This window comes from Ochotona princeps, chromosome 11 (assembly GCF_030435755.1).
Source record: "Ochotona princeps isolate mOchPri1 chromosome 11, mOchPri1.hap1, whole genome shotgun sequence".
Lineage (NCBI taxonomy): Eukaryota > Metazoa > Chordata > Mammalia > Lagomorpha > Ochotonidae > Ochotona > Ochotona princeps.
The window spans coordinates 25,433,138-25,453,280 of NC_080842.1; the positions used below are offsets into that span (position 1 = coordinate 25,433,138).

The following is a 20,143-nucleotide window of genomic DNA, read 5'->3' on the forward strand; positions in this document are numbered from 1 at the left end:
TCTGCAGCTTTTCCAGGCCATGAACCGAACTGCATCCGAAGTAGCCAGGACATGAACTGGCACCCAAACAGGATGCCAGCACCTGTGTGTGGGTGGAAGACTAGTTGAGCTACCATGGTGACAACTATCATTTTAAGTTTAAGATGTATTTTGCTCAGCACTAAGAAGCTGGCATTTAACATGTGTCAGGTCAGGCAGTATTTACTTATTTAAGACAGAGATCTCCCATTCACTGGTTTACTCCTCCAAATGGTCACATGGCTGGGGGCTGGGAACTGTCACTCACATGGGGACCAGGGCCTAAGTGTTTGGGTCATCCTCCACCATGTTCCCAGGCCTGTCAGCAGGGAGCTGGATTGGAAGTGGAGCAGCTGGGGAAATTTGGATAGGTATTCACTCAGAGAATGCCAACATCCCAGGCAGCAGCCTAACCCACTGCACAATGCTAGCTCCCCAAATTACTTTACAGTAATATTTTTCTAACTATTATTGCAAAAAGGGTCACCTTGTACCCCAACCATAAAATTCTTTTAAATAATTAGTCTTCTCTAAGGAAACCTAATTTTCAGTACAAACACCAGATTTGAGTCACTGCAATGCTAACATATTTGGCCCCAGGTGGTTTATTTAAAAATCAATTATTGGACTTTGTATGTATGGCCTTTGTGGACTTCTGCTATTTTATTTCCCCACAAAAGTTGCATCATTAGTAAACTGATACGCCTGCACTGTGCTGACTACATAAGGGGTCTTAAAAAAAATTCATGCATGGGCCAGGCGGTGTGGCCTAGCGGCTAAAGTCCTCACCTTGAAAGCCCCAGGATCCCATACAGGCGCCGGTTCTAATCCCAGCAGCTCCACTTCCCATCCAGCTCCCTGCTTGTGCCCTGGGAAGGCGGTGGAGGACGGCCTTGGGACCCTGCATCCGTGTGGGAGACCTGGAGGAGGTTCCTGGTTCCTGGCTTTGGATCGGCACAGCACAGGCCCGTTGTGGCTCACTTGGGGAGTGAATCATTGGACGGAAGATCTTCCTCTCTATCTCTCCTCCTCTCTGTGTATCTTTGTAATAAACTGAATAAATCTTTAAAAAAAAATTCATGCAAAGTATCTTTTAATTCCACTTTTTCAAGTATTCCCAGCATGAACCTCACTGAAATTACAGCTCTGTGAAGCAGTTATCAGTACTATATTATAAACTAAGGTTCCCAGAGGTCATTGTCTAGTAAAAGGCAGAGCCACGACTCAAGAATGGAGTCCCAGCTCCCTACTTGTGGCCTGGGAAAGCAACAAAGGATAGCCCAAAGCCTTGGGACCCTGCACCCATGTGGGAGATCCAGAAGCTCCTGGCTCCTAATTGGCTTAGCTTCAGCAATTGGAGCCACTTGGGGAGTGAACCAGCAGACAGAAGAACTGTCTCCTTTTCTTTGTAAATCTTTCCAATAAAAATACATCTTAAAAAAGAATGGAATCCGAAGCTTCTCTCAATTATGCTACCATGGAGAATTGTAACATAGCTTCCTCAAGTAACAGATCTTTAATTTTCACTGAGTATTTTAAATGTTCCAAATAGGACTAGGATGTTTACAGATGAAATATTTTTACACTAGCTAGTTTCTTCGCTTCAGAGGGCCACTGTAACTTAAGATTTTTCAATAATCCTTATACTAATGTGAAGCAGAATTACCAAACCACTTAATTAGACATAATTCAGGTATTTCAAAACAATTTTTTGCTTCCTTTTCTGGTAATCTTTGTCCCACAAAACACTTACTTGGCCAAGACTAAGCAAGGCTATTAAAAGTGCTTTCACATTCCATTCATGTTACTGCTTTACACAATATATAGATGCAATGCATTTACAGAACATGAATTTAGCTTTGGTACCCTATGTAAATCCATAGAGATTTTTTTTTAAAGTAAAAAAATCCCTGATTACTTCAAGTCCAGGAAAAGTCAGGAGTAACTTCTACGTACTTCAGCTGTGCTACCAACTAGTCAATTTTCCTACTTTAATACAACTGGACTATAAAAGACCATCAATTTCACCATCACTGTTCAAAGTGTAGCACCTATTGAGCTTCCAGAGCCCAGATTACAAAAATCTTGCCTCTTGAGCCAGGGTTTGAAGAAAAACAATATACCACAACAGATGAATGCTGTCAGAATCACTAAAGAAACGGCAACAATTGTATAATCACCTTACTGAAGAACCAACCAAACAGGGTTTTTTTTCCCAGAACTTCAAGAACTATACACACAAACCATCTAGTTTCACATTGAAAATTGTAGTTTCCTGCCCATAAAGGTCATCTATCACTATGAAAAACTACCTGACTGTAATGTATGATTAGTTGGAAGACGGCAGGAATTGGTTCTTTGAAGGAGGGGAAAAAAAAAAACCACACAACTTGTTGAAAATGTAAAATAGCTTAAAGCATTTAATATCTAAACAAATCAGTTAACAGTAGTCACAAAATAGGCTTATTATAGAAACCCACATTTATGTCTCTAAGAAAAAGTGTAAATTTTTTATTTACCTCAAAACATAAATTAATCCGCTTCAAGAAGCAGCAGCGGTCAAAATCATGGTGAATTTTAAACAACTTCAGAATAAAATAACAATAGGTACTTTATACTGCTTTGTATCTCAAAATGCTTACAACTTCTCATAAAAATAGTCGGAAACAGCTATTTTTCCTTTTACTTTTTAACAGACAAGTCTAATATTATGGGCAACATTCTTAAAACCTTAAGCTTCACAGATTTTCAGATATTCGAATACTGTGGTCCCTTTGATGTGGTTTATTCAGCTAGGGGAAAAAAGCATGTTAACAACTTAACACATTTTCACCAAATTGATAGTACAAAATTTTTTTTTCAAGACTAGAACTACATGTCCTTGTACCTAATGTATCATTAAAAATAGAAGACAGTATATTCTTCAGCAAATAAAACAGCATATTGGTATGCTGTTAATGCATACCTTCTATTGTACACTGTCATTCATAAATTATTTACAACCCCTACTGTGTGAAGAGAACTAGAATGCAAATTTTCTGCAAAATTGGAAAAAAGCAATACAAAAATTTGTGAAAGCCTGTTTCATATTATACAAAAGTAAGCCAGTTTTTCCCTTCAAATATCAGATCTTACGTGCAGTTTTATTTGGGACACATTACAGTAATTCTTGAGGATGTTTTAATGCTGGAGGCAAGTTGACAGGTCTTGCTTCTTCATCGAGAAGTACTAGATCTTCAATTTCACTGCCTCTATATTTCCTCTTACAGATTTTTACCACCACCTTTTTCTTCAGAAATAACTTCAACGCTTCTCTTGATGCAACTGCTTTTGCATTTTCTTTACTTTTTCCACAACCAGTGCCCAAATACACAGACTTGCACCTCAATTCACAAACAATACTTTCTTGAGAACTCTTATTTTGAGGCAGGTCTGCCAGTTCTTTTAACGGGACAAAAAACACATCCAGGGTGGCTTTTAGTGCCTCGATGGCTGCATTGAGGAGCTCTCCATGATTCACAGTGGGACTGAAGCCTCCAACAGCTACCAACTTCCAGGCCACCGTTTTATACAGTCTATTGAAGAAAGGCTGCTTCTGCTTCACATCCTCATTGGTTAACTTGCAAGAGAACTTGACAGAACTATCACTTGACTGTGAAGTACTTTTAGAAGGCAACTGGGAGGTGCTACTCTGAGAACTACTCCTAGAAGCCAGCTGGGATATACTTGCTAAGGAAGTGCCTTTAGAAACCAGGGACCCACTGGGCTGGGAACTGCTCTTAGAAGCTAGCAAGGCTGCAGCTACCTGGGAAGTGCTTTTGGAAGTTAGCAGAGATGTATTTGTTGAGGAGCTGCTCTTGGGCGTTAGTAATGATCCTGATGAGGAACTGTTTTTAGAAACCAATGATGAAACACTTGCCTCTGAACTGGTTTTAGAAGTTAACCCACTTGCAGCTGTCTCTGAACCAGGCTTAGAAGACAACAAGGGCAACTCTACTTCTGAGCTTCCGGAAACCCCCAACAAGGGCACCTCCACCTCTGAACTGCTCTGTGAAGAGGCAACTGAAGAGCCCTCCTTTAAAGCATTCTTGTTAGGTGACTCACTCTGTTGTCTGGGATCAGCGGCCTGGGTCACGTGACTATTCACGCTAGCTTTCAACAAGGAAGAAACAAACGACGCTGACCCGTGTTTATCTGTCGCTTCTGACTCGGCTTTTGCAGTTCCTACGGTTACCTGACAGGAAGCAGCACTGCTCTGGCTGGAACCAGATCCATCACCAGCACTGCCTGAGCTGCTCTGACCGGAGGTGCCAGTGCTCCGAGCCGAGTTCCCACCACTCTCGGCCTTGCTGGACGAACCTGCTGCTTTGTTTTCCAGCTGAGCCAACCCACGTTCTATTCTGGCCGAAATTTTTCCATGATCTTGCTCAACTGTAGAGTTGTTTTTTTCTTCTACGGCACGTTTTTTGGACGGTTCTTCTACCCCTTCTGGGGGAAAAAAAAAAAGAAAAGGCACTAAGAATACCTTATAAATAACCAACTGATAAGACAGACACGGAAGTAGAGCATAAGGTCAAAATATTTCAGGACTCATTTAAGAAAAAATGAAAATAACCGGTTCTTACAACAGTGTTGAATATCATTAATGCTTTTTAAAAATTAACAGCAGACAACATTGGACACTTCAAACTCTAAAGCAAGGAAAACTATCAAATTTAGAGTCTAAAACACAGACATACAGTTTAACAGTCCAACTCGAATACTTAACATTATATAAATTCTGGCTTGTTATGACATTAGTGTTAACAGTCATTCCTAATTATATCAAACTTATATTCTAAACTCCTATGTATGTTCACATCTATGATCTGCTAACCATTGCTACTCGATATCCCTCTTTTCTTCACCTTGGCAACCAGTTCATCTCTTGTTGTATGGATTGGAGCATCTGGCACTTTGATGCCTTCAGCCATACTAAGTATTTTATCCATAACTTTTTGAGGGTACCTGCAAAAAAAAAAAAAAAAAAAAGAAAGAAAAGAAAAAAAATCACTTTTTATAGAGCCTTCTAAACTACCACTTCTGGTATACAGAAAAACCCCGGCCGCAAGACTCACATTTCCTGGTTGCAATCAAGAGGACCTACCAACGGCCAGCAACTTTCTGTTTCCTGGAATGCCGTCCACAAATGCCCGAGTCTGGGAGCGGCGTTCCTCCGGGCCGACCCTTCACCCGAGCAGCCCCTCGCCCCGTCGGTGCCTCCCGCCGGCGGCGGGCCCTCCGAGGGCGGCCGGGGCTGAAGCTTCCCGCGCTTCCCAACTTGCCCTTCCCGGCCGAGGACACCGCCTCACTCACCGGCACCCGAGGAAGACGTGGTTGGCCCAGGCCATGGAGAAGGAGACGAGCTGCTGCAGCTGCCGGGCACGGCTCCCGCTCTCGGCGCCGTCGGCAGCCGGGCCCGCGGGAGCCAGGTCCCCGGCGTTGCGGAGCAGAAACTCGCGGCGGTGACGCCAGTGTTTGTCAGTCTCGCCCTCGCAGCGCAGCTCCTCCACCCAGGCGGCCACCCGCGGGTTCTGGCTCAGGTACTCCGACACCTCCTCCTCCTGCGCCATGTTGGGGCCTGCAGGCCGCGGAGGCCGCTGCACGGGGGAGAAGGCGGCGGGGTGCGCAGGGACCGAGCGGCCCTGTCACTGCGGCCTGCACCGGCAGCCCGCCAGAGAACGCCCCTCGCCCGAGAGGCCTCAAAGCCCCAGCACCAGCGCCCCGAGCTGCCGAACCGCCCACTTCCGCCTGCCGCCTGCGGCCTCCCTTTTATAACCTCGCCGCCGCGCGCCAGCCGCCTCTCCCAGGACGCTTTGCGGCGCCCTAGCGGCCGCGAGGACGCCGTCGCCCCGCCGGCCTGCGGAGGAGAGCGCGAGGGCCGGGCGCGGCCGGGGGACGCCGAGGGACGCCGGGGGGCGGGCGCCGGGCGCCGGGCCCCTCCCGCCCTCCGAGGGCGGGCCCTGCGCGGGCTTCGCCCGGGACCTGGGCGGGAGCGCGAGCGATCGGGCCTCGCTTTGTGACGCCGAGCGCCCCGCGGCCTGAGGAGCCGGGCCGAGGAAGTCCTCGGCGTCCAGTTCTGCTGGACCTTGGGCCGCAGCTCTGCTGCGCGATCTGCGGATCTCTACCTCGCATCGCAGGGCCAAAATAAACAACAGCTCGCCTCCATTTTTTTTTTGTAAACTTTCTCGGTCTGTCTTCAGTCTAGACAAATCTGAGCGTTCGGAGACCATCAGGATCCCCTAGGCGCGTGGGGAAGTGGGAGGTCCATTAGACAGTAACAAGAAAAATAAGCAGGAGCAAGGCTGATTCCCTTGCTCCCCAGGGGCCTGGGCTTGGTTTCCGCAGTTTGTGAGAGTTCCGGTTCAACCCAGGGCAAAATCTTCTCCCTTTCATTTTTAGTTAGGAGAGAGAACACTGCGCCAACAACGTTCTGCATCCTTAGTATTTCCTTAAATCAACACAGTTACCTCCAAAAGGACAAATCACCGGTGTCGCTGTCCCACAGCGATGGACTTGGTGCGCGGAGCCCATAACAACACGCGTGGACCCTGACTGATGGTCAAAAGCCGTAGTTGATTAGTGGCATCAGACTTTATACACTGAGGGTCATACGGGATAAGGGAGGAAGTATTGAGCTTATCAACAAAACCATCAATGCTTTTGTTTGGAACTTCTTTTGTCTTATATATTATGCAAATGATATCCAATCAGGTATACATTCCATATACAATCCATTCGGTTGTTCTCATGCAGATATTATCCAATCAACTGTAATCCTGTGCTCACTGACCTTGTAGGGTCACAATGTCCTCCTACAACCGGGAGCTGAAGCCCGTTGGTCTGCACCACAGGTTTCTCCCTGTTGTTGCTGCTTTTTTCCAGTTTACAAGGTGCGCAGTTACGAAAGGCACTGCCCCCGATGGCTCAGGTACTGTTAGAACTCCGAGTCCGGTTTATTTTATGTGTACTCTAAAGGTAGTGAATTTTTGTAAGTTAATAAATGATGAAATTTAGATGTCCTTGAGATAAATGTGGACTTGATGTAAAAATACATGAGTTGCCCTTCTGGGTTGTTCAGTAAAAAACGAGGATCACTCTAGATAAAATCATATTAACAATAGATACACATGCAGGAATAACCACAAGCCAGCTATTTATTTATTTATTTTTAAAAGATTTATTATTATTGGAAAGCCGGATATACAGAGAGGAGGAGAGACAGAGAGGAAGATCTTCCATCCGATGTTTCACTCCCCAAGTGAGCCGCAACGGGCCGGTGCTGCGCCGATCCGATGTCGGGAACCAGGAACCTGTTCCAGGTCTCCCACGCAGGTGCAGGGTCCCAAGGCTTTGGGCCGTCCTCGACTGCTTTCCCAGGCCACAAGCAGGGAGCTGGATAGGAAGTGGAGCTGCCGGGATTAGAACCGGTGACCATATGGGATCCTGGGGCGTTCAAGGTGAGGACTTTAGTGGCTAGGCGACGCCGCCGGGCCCACAAGCCAGCTATTTAATTAAAACAATATTGCCCACTTCCCTGCCCCGCTAAAAGAAATTGCAAGAAAGCAGACAGACATTTTACATCTAGTTTTAGGGCTGTACCCCTCCTTTTCACAGTTAATTGTCAAGAATTTAGTGGGACAAAATGATAGCAGAAATCTGTTTATTTAAAAGATGAAAACCTTTGTGGTTTCGCTTTTTGTGAATTATTTGACAGAAGCTAACAGCAAGTAAAAGCTTTTATGGTTGATACGCAGATAGTTCTTGCAAACTTTAAACTAGAAATTTTCTTGATCTTATTGCTTTGTAGCCTTCCAGTTGTAGGCTGCATTGCCTCAGAGAGGAAGAAAACAGAGCTTGAATTTAAAAATTATTTATTGAACTTACAATGAAAGAAAAACAGTATGAAAACTGGGGGGAGGTAGGCAGCCGATGTGATAGCCTAGTAGCTAAATCCTTGCCTTGTATCCACTGGGATACCATATGGTCACCAGTTTGTATCCCCACTGCTCCACTTCCCATCCAGTTCCCTGTTTGTATCCCCACTGCTCCACTTCCCATCCAGCTCCCTCCAGCTTCTAATGCTTTCCCTGGGAAAGCATTAGAAGATGGTCCAAAGCCTTGGGACCCTGCACCTGTGTGGGCGACTGGGAAGAAGCTCCTGGCTCCTGGCTTTGGGTCAGCTCAGCTCTAGCCATTGTGGCCACTTGGGGAGTGAACCAGCTGAGGAAGATCTTTCTCTTTGTATATCTGCCTTTCCAATTAAAAAAAGAAGAAGAAGAAGAAGAGAAAAGAAAACAGGGGTACTTATTTGCAAAATTAGGGATTACAGATTTGTTTGTAAGGCAACTGAGTGAGAGGAGGGGAGGGACTCTTCCATCCCTGGTTCACTCCACAAATGGCCACAGCAGCCAGGACTAGGCTGGCCAAAGCCAGGAGCCGGGAACACTATCCAGGTCTCCCACGTGGGGTGGCAGGGTACAAGAACTTGGATGATCTTCCACTGCTTTCCCAAGCACATCACCAGCCTGGATTGGAAGTGGAGGAAGCTCTTGTGCACTGCATGTGCTGGGAGATGCATTTCACACTCATGAGACATGCTTACAGGGAAGAAAGCAGTCAGTGACAAGCTGATCCCCAAGCTTCTCTCCCACTGTAAACCTGATCGTAAGGGAAACATATAAACACTCTTAAACATTCATAGAAAATGAAAGTGAGGGCCCAGCGCGGTAGCCTAGTGGTTGAAGTCCTCACCTTGCATGTGCCAGGATCCCATATGGGTGCCGGTTCTAATCCTGTCAGCCCTGCTTCCCATCCAGTTCCCTGCTTGTGGCCTGGGAAAGCAGTTGAGGATGGCCCAAGGCCTTGGGACCCTGCACCCACGTGGGAGACCTGGAGGAGGCTTCAGGCTCCTGGCTTTGGATTGGCTCAGCTCCGGTCATTGCGGCTGCTTGGGGAGTGAATCAGCAGACAGATCTTCTTTGTCTCTCTTCCTCTCTGTGTATCTGTCTTTCTAATAAAAATAAAATAAATCTTAAAAAAAGAAAATGAAAGTGAAAAGTTCATTTTGGTGCAAAATTGATGTAAAAAAGTTTCATAATGTATCATTTTGCATGAAATCTTGAAGCACCTTCATAGGATAAAAAGACATGTAAGGAAAAAGTTCCATTTTCTCTAAAAATTTGTTTTAAAATATCTATTACTAGATTTTTATTTAGAAGGCAGAGATACAGAGAGAAGCAGACACATACATACATATGTACAGAGAGAGTGCTTCCACCTGCTTGTTACTCCTTAGATGGCTGCAGTGGCTGGAGCTGAACTGATCAGGAGCCAGGAGCTTCTTCTGGGTCTCCCATGTGGATGCAGGGGGCTGAGCTCTTACGGCATGCCCTGCTGCTTTCCCAGGCTATCGGCAGGAGCTGGATTGGAAGGGGAGCAAGCAGGACTCAAACTGGCATTGTAGGTAGAAGCTTAACCTACCACACCAAAGTGCTGGTCCCAGCCTTATGTTTTTGATCCTACTCTACAGGTACCAAGATTAATGTCAGCTTCTGTCTTTGTTTTTTTAAAAAATATTTATTTTTATTTTTATCATCCGATGATTCACTCCCCAAGTGACCGCAATGGCCGGTGCTGCGCCAATCCGATGCCGGGAACCAGGAACTTCTTCCAGGTCTCCCAAGCAAGTACAGGGTCCCAAGGCTTTGGGCCGTCCTCAACTGCTTTCCCAGGCCACAAGCAGGGAGCTGGATGGGAAGCAGGGCCGCCGGGATTAGAACCGGTGCCCATATGGGATCCCAGTGCGTTCAAGGCTAGGATTTTAGCAGCTAGACCACCACGCCGGGTCTGAGTGAATATACTTTAATTTCTTGATTTTTCATCTGTAAGCACTACCTTACTCCTAAATTTGCAAGTAATAAATTTTGGATCAGTTATAGTAACGTGTCTTTCTCCAAGGTCTAGCTGGTTATATTTTCATATTTCTCTTGTCTACCTTCATGAATTTGGACATTATACTTCATTTTTACTGTCTTGATCTATCATCTTTAGATGATATCATCTTTTAAGAATTTTTGATGTTTTATTTATCTGGAAGGCCACGCAACATAAGGGAAAAGATAAAGAAAGGCAAAGATTTCCCATATGCTGTTCCACTCTCATCTGATTGCAGTAGTCTTAGGCGAGACAACCCAAAATCAAGAACCAGGGACTTCATCCAAGCATTCTGCTTGAGTGGCAGCAGCCCAAGAGTTGGGCCTTCTTCTGCTACCTCCCCAGGTGCATCAGTAGGGAGTTGGACTATAAGCAGAGCAACTCTGATACGGGATGGCAGCATCACAGGTAGAAGCTTAACTTACCTTGCCACCTTACCAACCCATAAAAGTATATTTATTTTATTTGAGAGAAATATTTATTATATATAATTTATTTTGAGATGGAAGAGATTTCTCCATCTACTGTTTCACTCCCCAAAAGCCCACAACAGCCAGAGTTGGGCTAGGCCAAAGCTAACATAACTCAAAACTCAATCTAGGTTTTTCATGGGGTAGGGGTGGAAGGGCAGGGGCCCAAATACTTTAGCCATCACCACTGTAACCTGGGGTGCTCATTAGCAGGATTGTGGAATTAGAGTGATGGAGCTAGGGTGGAAACCAGCTACTTCAATATTGGATGTGGGTATCCTGACTAACAACTGCTCTGCCATACACTCACCCCAACAGTGAGTTCTTGATCTCCACAGCGTGTAAGAAAATTCCTCATCGAAACAGCATGTGATATGACGTAATAGCTTAGTAGCTGAATTTTTGCCTCATTAGTGCCAGGATCCCATATGGGCACTGGTTCATGTCCCAGCTGCTCCACTTCCCTTCTAGCTCCCTGCTTGTCACCTGGGAAAATAGTAGAGGATGACCCAAAGCCTTGAGACCCTGTACCCATACAGGAAACCTGGAAAAAACTCTTGGCTTCAGATGGGCTCAGCTGTGGCCAATGTGGCCACTTGGAGAGCAAGCCTGCAGATGGAAAATCTCTCCTCCCCCAACACCAACCTTGAGAAATTAGCAACAAGAGGACAACACTAAAGTGTCCCTCCTTTCCTGCAGTGTTTTCAACCATTCTGTTTTTTACACTAAGCTTTAATGTTAATAATTTACCAGCATAATTTTTTAGAGATTTATTTATTTGTTTGAAAGTCATAGTTATAGAGAAAAGGGGAGAAAGAGAGAGGTTGCCTTTGTTTATTGTTCCCCAGATGGCCTCAGCAGGAGCCAGGAGCCAGAGCTTCTTCCCAGGCACATTAGGAAGGAGCTGGCTAGGAGGTGGAGCACCTGGGACTTCTGTGCTCATGTGGGCTGCTGGCGTTACATGTGGCAGCTTAGCCTGCTACACCTCCACACTGGCTCCAGCATACATTCTTTATAGGTCAGAAATATCATTAGATTTTACCTGTCTGATTTAGTCTTTGTCAGCATCCTGAGGGTCTCTTGGGTCATTTAGCTATCCTTTTTTTTTCTTTGTAAATGTATTTATTTTATTGGAAAGGCAGATGTCCAGAGAGGAGGAGAGACAGAGAGGAAGATCCTCCATCCGATGATTCATTCCCCATGTGGCTGGTGCCGATCTGAAGCCTATTAGGAGCCAGGAACTTTTTTCTGGGTCTCCCGCATGGGTCCAGGGTCCCAAGGCTTTGGGCCGTCCTCGACTGCTTTCCCAGGCCACAAGCAGGGAGCTGGACGGGAAGTGGGGCGACCATATGGGATCCCAGCGAATTCAAGGCAAGGATTTTAACCATTATTCTGTCGCACCGGGCCCCATTTAGCTATCCTTTAAATAAAAACTGTAGCTAGGCATATGAAATATTCTCTCTCTCTTTTTTTTACATTATTTACTTATTCGGAAGGCAGAGTTACAGAGAGAAGGAAAAGCAGAGAGAAATCTCCCTTACGCTGCAGGTTTATTCCCCCAGAAGGTCACAATGACCAGAGCTGGGCCAATTCAAAACCTGGAGTCCAGAATTGAACCCAGATATTGCTAGCTGGTGTCTTACTTGCTAGGCTAAACACTGCCCCCACACCCACTCTGAAAAGGTTTTAATGCAGGGGTGGGAAAACTTCTCTATCAAGGACTGTTTTGCTATTTATAGCATCATTCACAGGCCACACCAAACTACTAACTTTAAAAATTAGCTGCTACTGTGCTTACTAGTAGTACATGTAGGAGCCTGGACTGGGAACGCCTCAAAGTTTCTTTGGGGATTCCCCTGAACAAAATGGAGGAATCAAAACATTAACCAAGAAAAGATGGAAGATGGAGTAGATCAATCAACCACCTCAGCTATATGCTTCCAGCGGAAAACTGGACAAGGGGAAACTCTAAGATGGACTATGTCAATCAGTGGACTCTGCACCAGCCTCATTGTACCTGGATTGTTGCTGATGATATGTTGGAGCTTCTAATTGATCGAGGTGACGCTCTGCTGGCTCTGCCTTCAAACCTGAGAGGGCCTCCCTAAGAGGCTGTTGAACTTGACTGGACAGTGGGATGCTGGACTCTGTATGGTGTGAGCTTGTAATTAGGGAATCCCAACGGAACCTGAGCTGTGGTTATGCATCAAGGTGAAGGAATTCACCATGGGGGAAGGGTTTGGGGTGAAGGAGGGGAGAATCCCAGTACCTATGAAATTGTGTCATGTAATACAATGTAATTAATGAATTAAAAAAATTAGTCTGCTATAGAGATTTATTTATTTTTATTGGAAAGTCAGATATACAGAAAGGAGGAGAGATAGAGAGGAAGATCTTCTGTCCAATGATTCACTCCCCAAGTGAGCACAATGGCCAATGCTGCAACAATCCGAAGACAGGAGCCTCCTTCCGGGTCTCCCATGTGGGCGCAGAGTCCCAAGGTTTGGGCCATCCTCTACTGCTTTTCCAGGCCACAAGCAGGGAGCTGGATGGGAAGTGGAGCTGCCGGGATTAGAACCGGTGCCCATATGGGATCCCGGCGTGTTCAAGGTGAGGACTTTTAGCAGCTAGGCCATGGCGCCGGGCCCTAATATTAACTTTTAATAAGCAATTTCTTGAGTCTCATAACACAAATAGAGTAGGCTGGTGGAAAATTAGTAAGCTAATAAGGAATATCTGGGTCAGTGGAGTCATTCCTTCTTTCTTTCCTTCTGGCAAGTATCTATTAACTCCCTACCACAGGTCAGATGGATGAGGCCAATGTCATAAAATCTAATAGGAGGAAAGTAAAGGGCAGAAAAATGTTCAGCAAGCGGGCTAAATAAGAAGAGTGCACGAAGTCCTTTGATGGGCTGTCAAAAACAACTTTTCTCCCTTTTTAAGCAACTGTTGGTTGAATAAGGATGAGTTTTTAAAAACCTCAATTAATTTTTAGCAAGGAAACAAAGTAAGTGCTTTTCTTCTCACCAGGGAAGGCAATTTTGATGTTAAACACCTCATTGGTAGTGGTAATACTGTGCAGTTAATTTTAAAGCTGGGAACAAAGGAAGTGCTTTCATTCTCACCAGGAAAGGCAGTTTTAAACACCTCATTGAGGGTAGTACTGCCAGGCTCATTTGGGGCTTGATAATAGCTTCTCTTGACAAGACAATACGAAAACTCAGGGTGAAATCCACGAGCATTTGGAGGAGTCTTGGCCCCCACCCACTAGTAAAGGCACATTTCTCCATTTCCTTCAAGGAGTATAGAGTCAGTGCAATCCAATTTATTTTTACAATGTGAGGCCCTGTGAAAATGAATTCAGAAGCTTACTCCATTGATTTCAGTGGGACTTTTGGTAGGGTACAATTAATTCCACAGGGCTTGGACATAGAATGAATACAGTTGGGGAATGTCTACTCACATTTATTTATTTTTTTCCAAGCTAAGAGGTTAAGAGGATGCGAATGTTTCTTTTAGCTCTGACATCTGCAAGCAGAATTAGTAAGCAGGAAGGGAAAACAATGGGGTTCTATCCTCTTCGTGGCTGTGAATGTGTTCGCTGCTGTTGGGGAGAATCTGATGGCATTGTTTCCACAAGTGAGTGCTCTTGCTGACAGCTTCAGTTTAGAATTGCAGGAGGAGCTTGATATGCTTGGTCTGTCCTGTTGCATATGGCCTCAGAGACTTGCAATCATGTGTTCTGGGTCTATTATCACTTTTTAAAAAAATGTATTTATTTTTATTGGAAAGTGAGATATACAGAGACAGGAGAAACAGAGAGGAAGATCCTCTGTCCACTGACTTAACTCCCCAAGTGGCTGCAATGGCTGGAACTGAGCCGATCCAAAGCCCGGAGCCAGGTACTTCTTCCCGGTCTCCCATGCAGGTGCTGGGTCCCAAGGCTTTGAACCATCCTGACTGCTTTCCCAGGCCACAGCAAGGAGCAGGACAGGAAGCGGGGTCGCCAGGCTGCGAACTGGTGCCCATATGAGATCCCAGCGTCCATATGAGATCCCGGCGTGTTTAAGGCAAAGGCTTTAGCCTGTAGGCTACCGCACCAGGCCCCTGTTATCACTTTTGATCATCTTGAAAGATGCTGATCTGGTTGTAATGAAACTGAACCTTTGTAATGTAAAAGCAGTCTTTTGTCTGTCTCCCTCAGCCCAACATGTGGCTGCCAGCCCCTTATTCAAAGGAATTCACTGACTTGAGTGAGTGATCCAGCTGGCTTTACAAGATTCTTATCAGCAGACTCATGGAGTCATTAACTTCTTCAATAGATGGGAACCTTGGTGTCCAGTATTGTCCTGGGATAGTTTGAATGAGTGAGACTCCAGGCGTGGCAGAGTGTGACTGCCACCTTCACCTAGGCCTCAGGTCACCTGGCTGTCGTGGCTTCCCTGAAGAGCGTGGCATCATTCATAGAGCAGAGGAAGATCACCAGCGCTACTGACTTGGACATGAGCTGATCAAGCACCTGCCAGCCTTCAAGCTGTAAGAACCTTCCCCTCTAGTTCCTTGGGGAACCAGGGAATTAAGCAATAGCTGCCCACTTCCTTGCTCTGTACTTTGCAACAAACATCTACTTCCTTCCACCACCCCACTGTCAGTGATTGACCTTCTGTTCACAGTAATGTCTCTAGGGTGTTGTTCAGCAGCAATAAATAGCCCATTTTGGGGTTCAGAATGAGGAGATTTATAGCTACTCATAGGAAAACAAAATTTTTGAAAAAAGAACTGTTAGAGTTCTAATTATTCACTTGTAAATTCTTCAATTCTCTTATGACTTCACCAATTCATGGGATTCTTTTTTGGGCACACTCTTTACAGATAACTAAGGCTCTTCCCTTATTTTCAGGAAGTGTAGGAGAGATCAGGAATCTCAGGCTGAAGGGCTATTTAGCAATGGCTGATGTTTCATTCCTAGGCCTGCCTTCTTTCCACTAGCCCTGGTTTTGAGAAGAAGAGTGATTTACCCACTAACCACTTGAAGGATCTCAGACACACATAAAAATCACTCTTAGGGTACAAGTTCACTTATACTTAAACTCATTTTGCAAATTCAAAATGCCTAAAGAGGCAAGGAGAAAAAGAGAATACTAACCTGTGCACAACACAGTGCCAAGAGCCTTCTTAGCCACACGGGACAACAGCCTTGAGTGACAGTGGCCACTGGGGATGTCATTTCCTCGACCTTGCTCTTGCCTGGTAGGTCTGACACAGAACATACCCACTGTCCTGGAATTCCAGAGTGGGATCCACAGGTGCTCACGGGGGAGTTACGTGTGACCTGGACTATACTCTCCTTCATTGGTGGAGATAAATGTTCAACACTTAGAAACTCAGCTTAGGGACAGGTGTTGTGGTGCAGAGGGCTAAGCTGCTGTTGGGGATGCTTGCATGCTGTATTAGAGTGCCCATCCCATTCCTGGCTATTGTGCTTCCTGCCCATATGCTGGGGAAGGAAACAGATAATGGTCCAAGGACTTGAGTTCTTCGATCTGCCACCAATATGGGAGACCAGCATGTGACTCCAGACTTCTGGCTTTAACCTAGCCCAGCCTTACCCATTATGGACATTTGGGTATCAAACAGAAGATTTCACTCTCTCTCTCCCTTTCAAATAAATAAATAAATTAATCTTTTTTAAAAAAGATTTATTTATTATATTTATTGGAAAGGCAGATATACAGAAAGAGAAGAGACAGGAAGATTTTCCATCCAATGATTCACTACCCAATGATTCACTGACCGCAATGGCCAGTGCTGCACCAATCCGAAGCCAGGTGCCAGGAGCTCATCCAGATCTCCCATGTGAGTGCAGGGTCCCAAGGCTTTGGGCTGTCCTCGACTGCTTTCCCAAGTCACAAGCAGGGAGCTGGATGGGAAGCAGGGCCACCAGGATTAGAACTGGTGCCCATATGGGATCCCGGTGCGTGCAAAGCGAGGACTTTAACCACTACACTGTCGAACAGGCCCAAATTAATAAATCTTAAAGGAAAACAAACACCACAGGTTGACAGTGTGGCACAGAGGATTAGGTTACCACTTGTAAGGCTGGCATCCCATATCCATTTGAGTCAAGTGCACTGTTGTTTCTGACCTAACCCTATACATGCATCTAAAAAGGCAGCAGAAGATCCACTAACTTGGGCCCCTACACGCATGTGGGAGATCCAGGTGAGGTTCCAGACTCTGACTGCAGCTAGGCCCAACCTTGATCATTGCGTTCATGTGGGAAGTAGACCTCCCTCTGTCTCTGTCACTCCGCCGTGTATTTTATTATTATTATTATTTTAAAGATTTATTTATTTTTATTGAAAAGTCAGATATACAGAGAGGAGGAGAGACAGAGAGGAAGATCTTCGGTCCGATGATTCACCTCCCAAGTAACTGCAATAGCCAGGGTTGCGCTGATCTGAAGCCAGGAACCAGGAGCTTTTTCCAGGTCTCCCACGCTGGTGCAGGGTCCCAAGGCTTTGGGCCATCCTCGACTGCCTTCTCAGGCCACAAGCAGGGAGCTGGATGGGAAGCAGGGTCACCAGAATTAGAACCGGTGCCCATATGGGATCCTGGCGTGTTCAAGGCGAGGACTTTAGCTGTTAGGCTACTGTGTCAGTCCTTTATTATTATTTTTAAAAAATATTTATTTATTTTTATTGGAAAGTCAGATTTACAGAGAGGAGAGTCAGAGAGAAAACTCTTCTGTTTGCTAGTTCACTCCCCAAGGAGCCACAACAGCTGGCGCTGCACCAACCCGAAGCCAGCAGCCAGGAGCTTCCTTCAGGTCTCCCACATGGGTACAGGGCCCAAAGCTTTGGGTTGTCCTCAACTGCTTTCCCAGGGATCAAGCAGGGAGCTGGATGGAAAGTGGAGCTGCCGGGGTACGAATCAGCATCCATATGGGATCCCAGCGAATGCAAGGCAAAGATTTAGCCACTAGGCTATTGCACTGAACCTGGGAAATTTTCATAAAGGAGACACGATAAAGCATTAAGTCAATATTGGCCAAGTGCCCTGGTATTGAAATCTTCAAAAAAATACAGTACAGTAAAAATAAGGTATATTGTTCTACTTATTTTGTTCCAAAGTAACAGACGATATTGCATTAGCTTTTATAATATCAGGCCAACTTTTTTCCCCTCTGGGTATAGTGATATTGCTCCCAAAAGCTGAGAATGAGTTTCAGTAACCTGAAATGTTAATGGAATTTTTCTGTGAACTCCATCACATTGCTGTGTATAGAATCCACTCTCAAATGGTTTGGTCTCCCTCAGGTTGAGCAAGAGGCTTTGATGCCTTCTTCGTGTTTTCCCAGCTCTCGGAGTCAGAGGGAAGCATCTGACCATGCTAGACTTAAGGTCTCTATTAACTCAACATTCCAGTCCTATGCCTCCCCTGAACTCTCACGACATCCTGCCTGGAGTGGGGTGCCAGGGCCCTCACCATACACCCCATAGGCAGAGTATAAAGGAAATCATGCCCACAGTGTCCTCCTCCCCCAAGTCTTTCCCACAATGCTGGATCAAGATGGGAAGGGAGGTGACAGACACAGGGCTTTGTCGGTGGGGTGGCTTTCCCAGGTCACAGAGGCAGGTGTGAGCTTGGCAGTTTGTTGACGCTGGAGGGAGCTCAGGGCTTGCTCTGTAGACTCCCCTGGGAATACATACCCCTTTCACTCCTTTCCTCCCTCCACTTCCCCTAGGTCTCAATTTTCTTAAGATTCATGCCCTTTTAGGTTAAAATTTTGCTCTTTCTTTTTTTTAAAAAGATTTATTTACTTTTATTAGAAAGTCAGATATACAGAGAGGAGAAGAGACAGAGAGGAAGATCTTCTGTCTGATGTTTCACTCCCCAAGCGGCCGCACTAGCCGGAGCTGTGCCAAACATAAGCCAGGAGCCAGGAGCCTCTTCTGGGTCTCCCATGTGAGTGCAGGGTCCCAAGGCTTTGGGCCGTCGTCAACTGCTTTCCCGGGGCCACAAGCAGGGAGCTGGATGGGAAGTGGGGCTGTTGGAATGAGAACCAGCGCCCATATGGGATCCTGGTACATTCAAGGCTAGGACTTTAGCAGCTAGGCCACCGTGCCGGGCCCTTAAAAAACTGTATTTCAATCACGAGTCAGCAAACTATGAGTGAGGGACTGAGACTCTCAGGATTTTATGATCACTTTTTCGTGCAAGGATGTTGTGACAGCACTTCTTTGTCATAGGTGAAAGCCAGAATAGTGATGGAGAAGGATATCCATGGGGAAAACCATCTAGTTGCACGTGTTGGCATTGTGGTGTATAGTGTGTTGGGATGTCACTTGCAATGCTGGCCTCCCATAAGAGCTAACGTTCAAGTCCCAGTGGTTCCACTTGTGATTCAGCTCTCTGCTAACGTGCCTGGGAGAGCAGCAGCAGATGACTCACATCCTTAGGCCCCTGTGTCCATGTGAGAGACCAAGAGGAAATTCCTGGTTCCAAGCTTTGACCCAGCCCAGCCTTGGCCTTTGCGGCCATTTAGAGGAGTATACCAGCAGATAGAAGATAACTGCTTGTCCCTCCCTTCTTTTCTCTGTACCTCTGTCTTTCATGTAATATAAATAAATCCTTTTTTTTTTTTAAAGTACAGTTACAAAATCAAACGCATGACATGGCTATATCTTTTGTAAAAACCAGGTTTTTTTTGGGCCCGGCGGTGTGGCCTAGCGGCTAAAGTCCTCGCCTTGAACGCCCCGGGATCCCATATGGGCGCTGGTTTTAATCCCGGCAGCTCCACTTCCCCTCCCATCCCTGCTTGTGCCCTGGGAAAGCAGTCGAAGACGGCTCAATGCTTTAGGACCCTGCACCCGCGTGGGAGACCTGGAAAGAAGTTCCTGGTTCCTGGCTTTGGATCGGTGTAGCACCGGCCATTGGGCTCACTTGGGGAGTGAATCATCAGACAGAAGATCTTCCTCTGTGTCTCTCCTCCTCTCTGTATATCTGACTTTGTAATAAAAAATAAATAAATCTTAAAAAAAAACCCCAACAGGTTGTTTTTATTGAGTCAAGGGTTAATATGGGCAAATGAGACAAAAGTCAGTCAGAGAAGAGGAATGGAGGCCAGTTGGTAAGTGAAGCCTTCCTCACAGTCATGCAAACACAGATTAAAACGGCAATAGAAAATCCTTTCATTCATCAGATAACGTTGGCTCACATCCAGGTTAGTGGGTGGGGAAATGGATCATTTCTTACAATTAGCCAATTAATAAAATGTTGGTGGAAAGTGTCTGTTGTCTGTTACATACGCAGATATGTACACTGAGCACACTGGCTCCCTGGGTAGAAGGAAGCTCAGGGAGCCTCCAGGACCACCTCCTGGTGGTTAGGTTTTTTGATCTGCATGGGTGCTTGCAGCCGGGCAGCCTGGGTGCCAAAGGTGCTAGGCAAAGCCCCTAGGGCCGCCCAGGGGCACACCCTCATGGTTAAAGAGTTTTGCTTTACAGGGGGATGGTGGGATTGCACAGGTGGCAGTGGGAGATGACTTGCGGTTTTTATGCCCAGGTTAGGAATTATAGTTGAGGGACTTCCATTGATAAGTCCATAACATGTGTATGTATGTAGGGAACCGACAGCAAAGTGGTTTGGCGGGGCGAACAAGAGTGAGAGAAGTGGGT

At 45.9% G+C, this 20,143-nt stretch overlaps 1 protein-coding gene across 2 annotated transcripts; it reads right to left on the bottom strand.

The window, feature by feature from the left end:
- Positions 1-3,142: 3,142 nt before the first annotated feature.
- On the bottom strand, positions 3,143-5,962 carry CDKN2AIP (CDKN2A interacting protein). Of its 2 annotated transcripts, none has more exons than XM_004579021.3 (3): positions 5,374-5,962; positions 4,895-5,025; positions 3,143-4,506 (listed from the first exon to the last, which is right to left on the bottom strand). In XM_004579021.3, exons 1-3 carry the CDS (start codon positions 5,628-5,630, stop codon positions 3,176-3,178), a joined length of 1,719 nt encoding a protein of 572 aa, XP_004579078.2. In that variant the 5' UTR covers positions 5,631-5,962; the 3' UTR covers positions 3,143-3,175. The 2 variants fall into 2 exon arrangements, with proteins under 2 accessions (XP_004579078.2, XP_058525934.1); XM_058669951.1 differs by having other exon boundaries at positions 4,366-4,506; positions 4,926-5,025; positions 5,374-5,830.
- Positions 5,963-20,143: the final 14,181 nt, after the last annotated feature.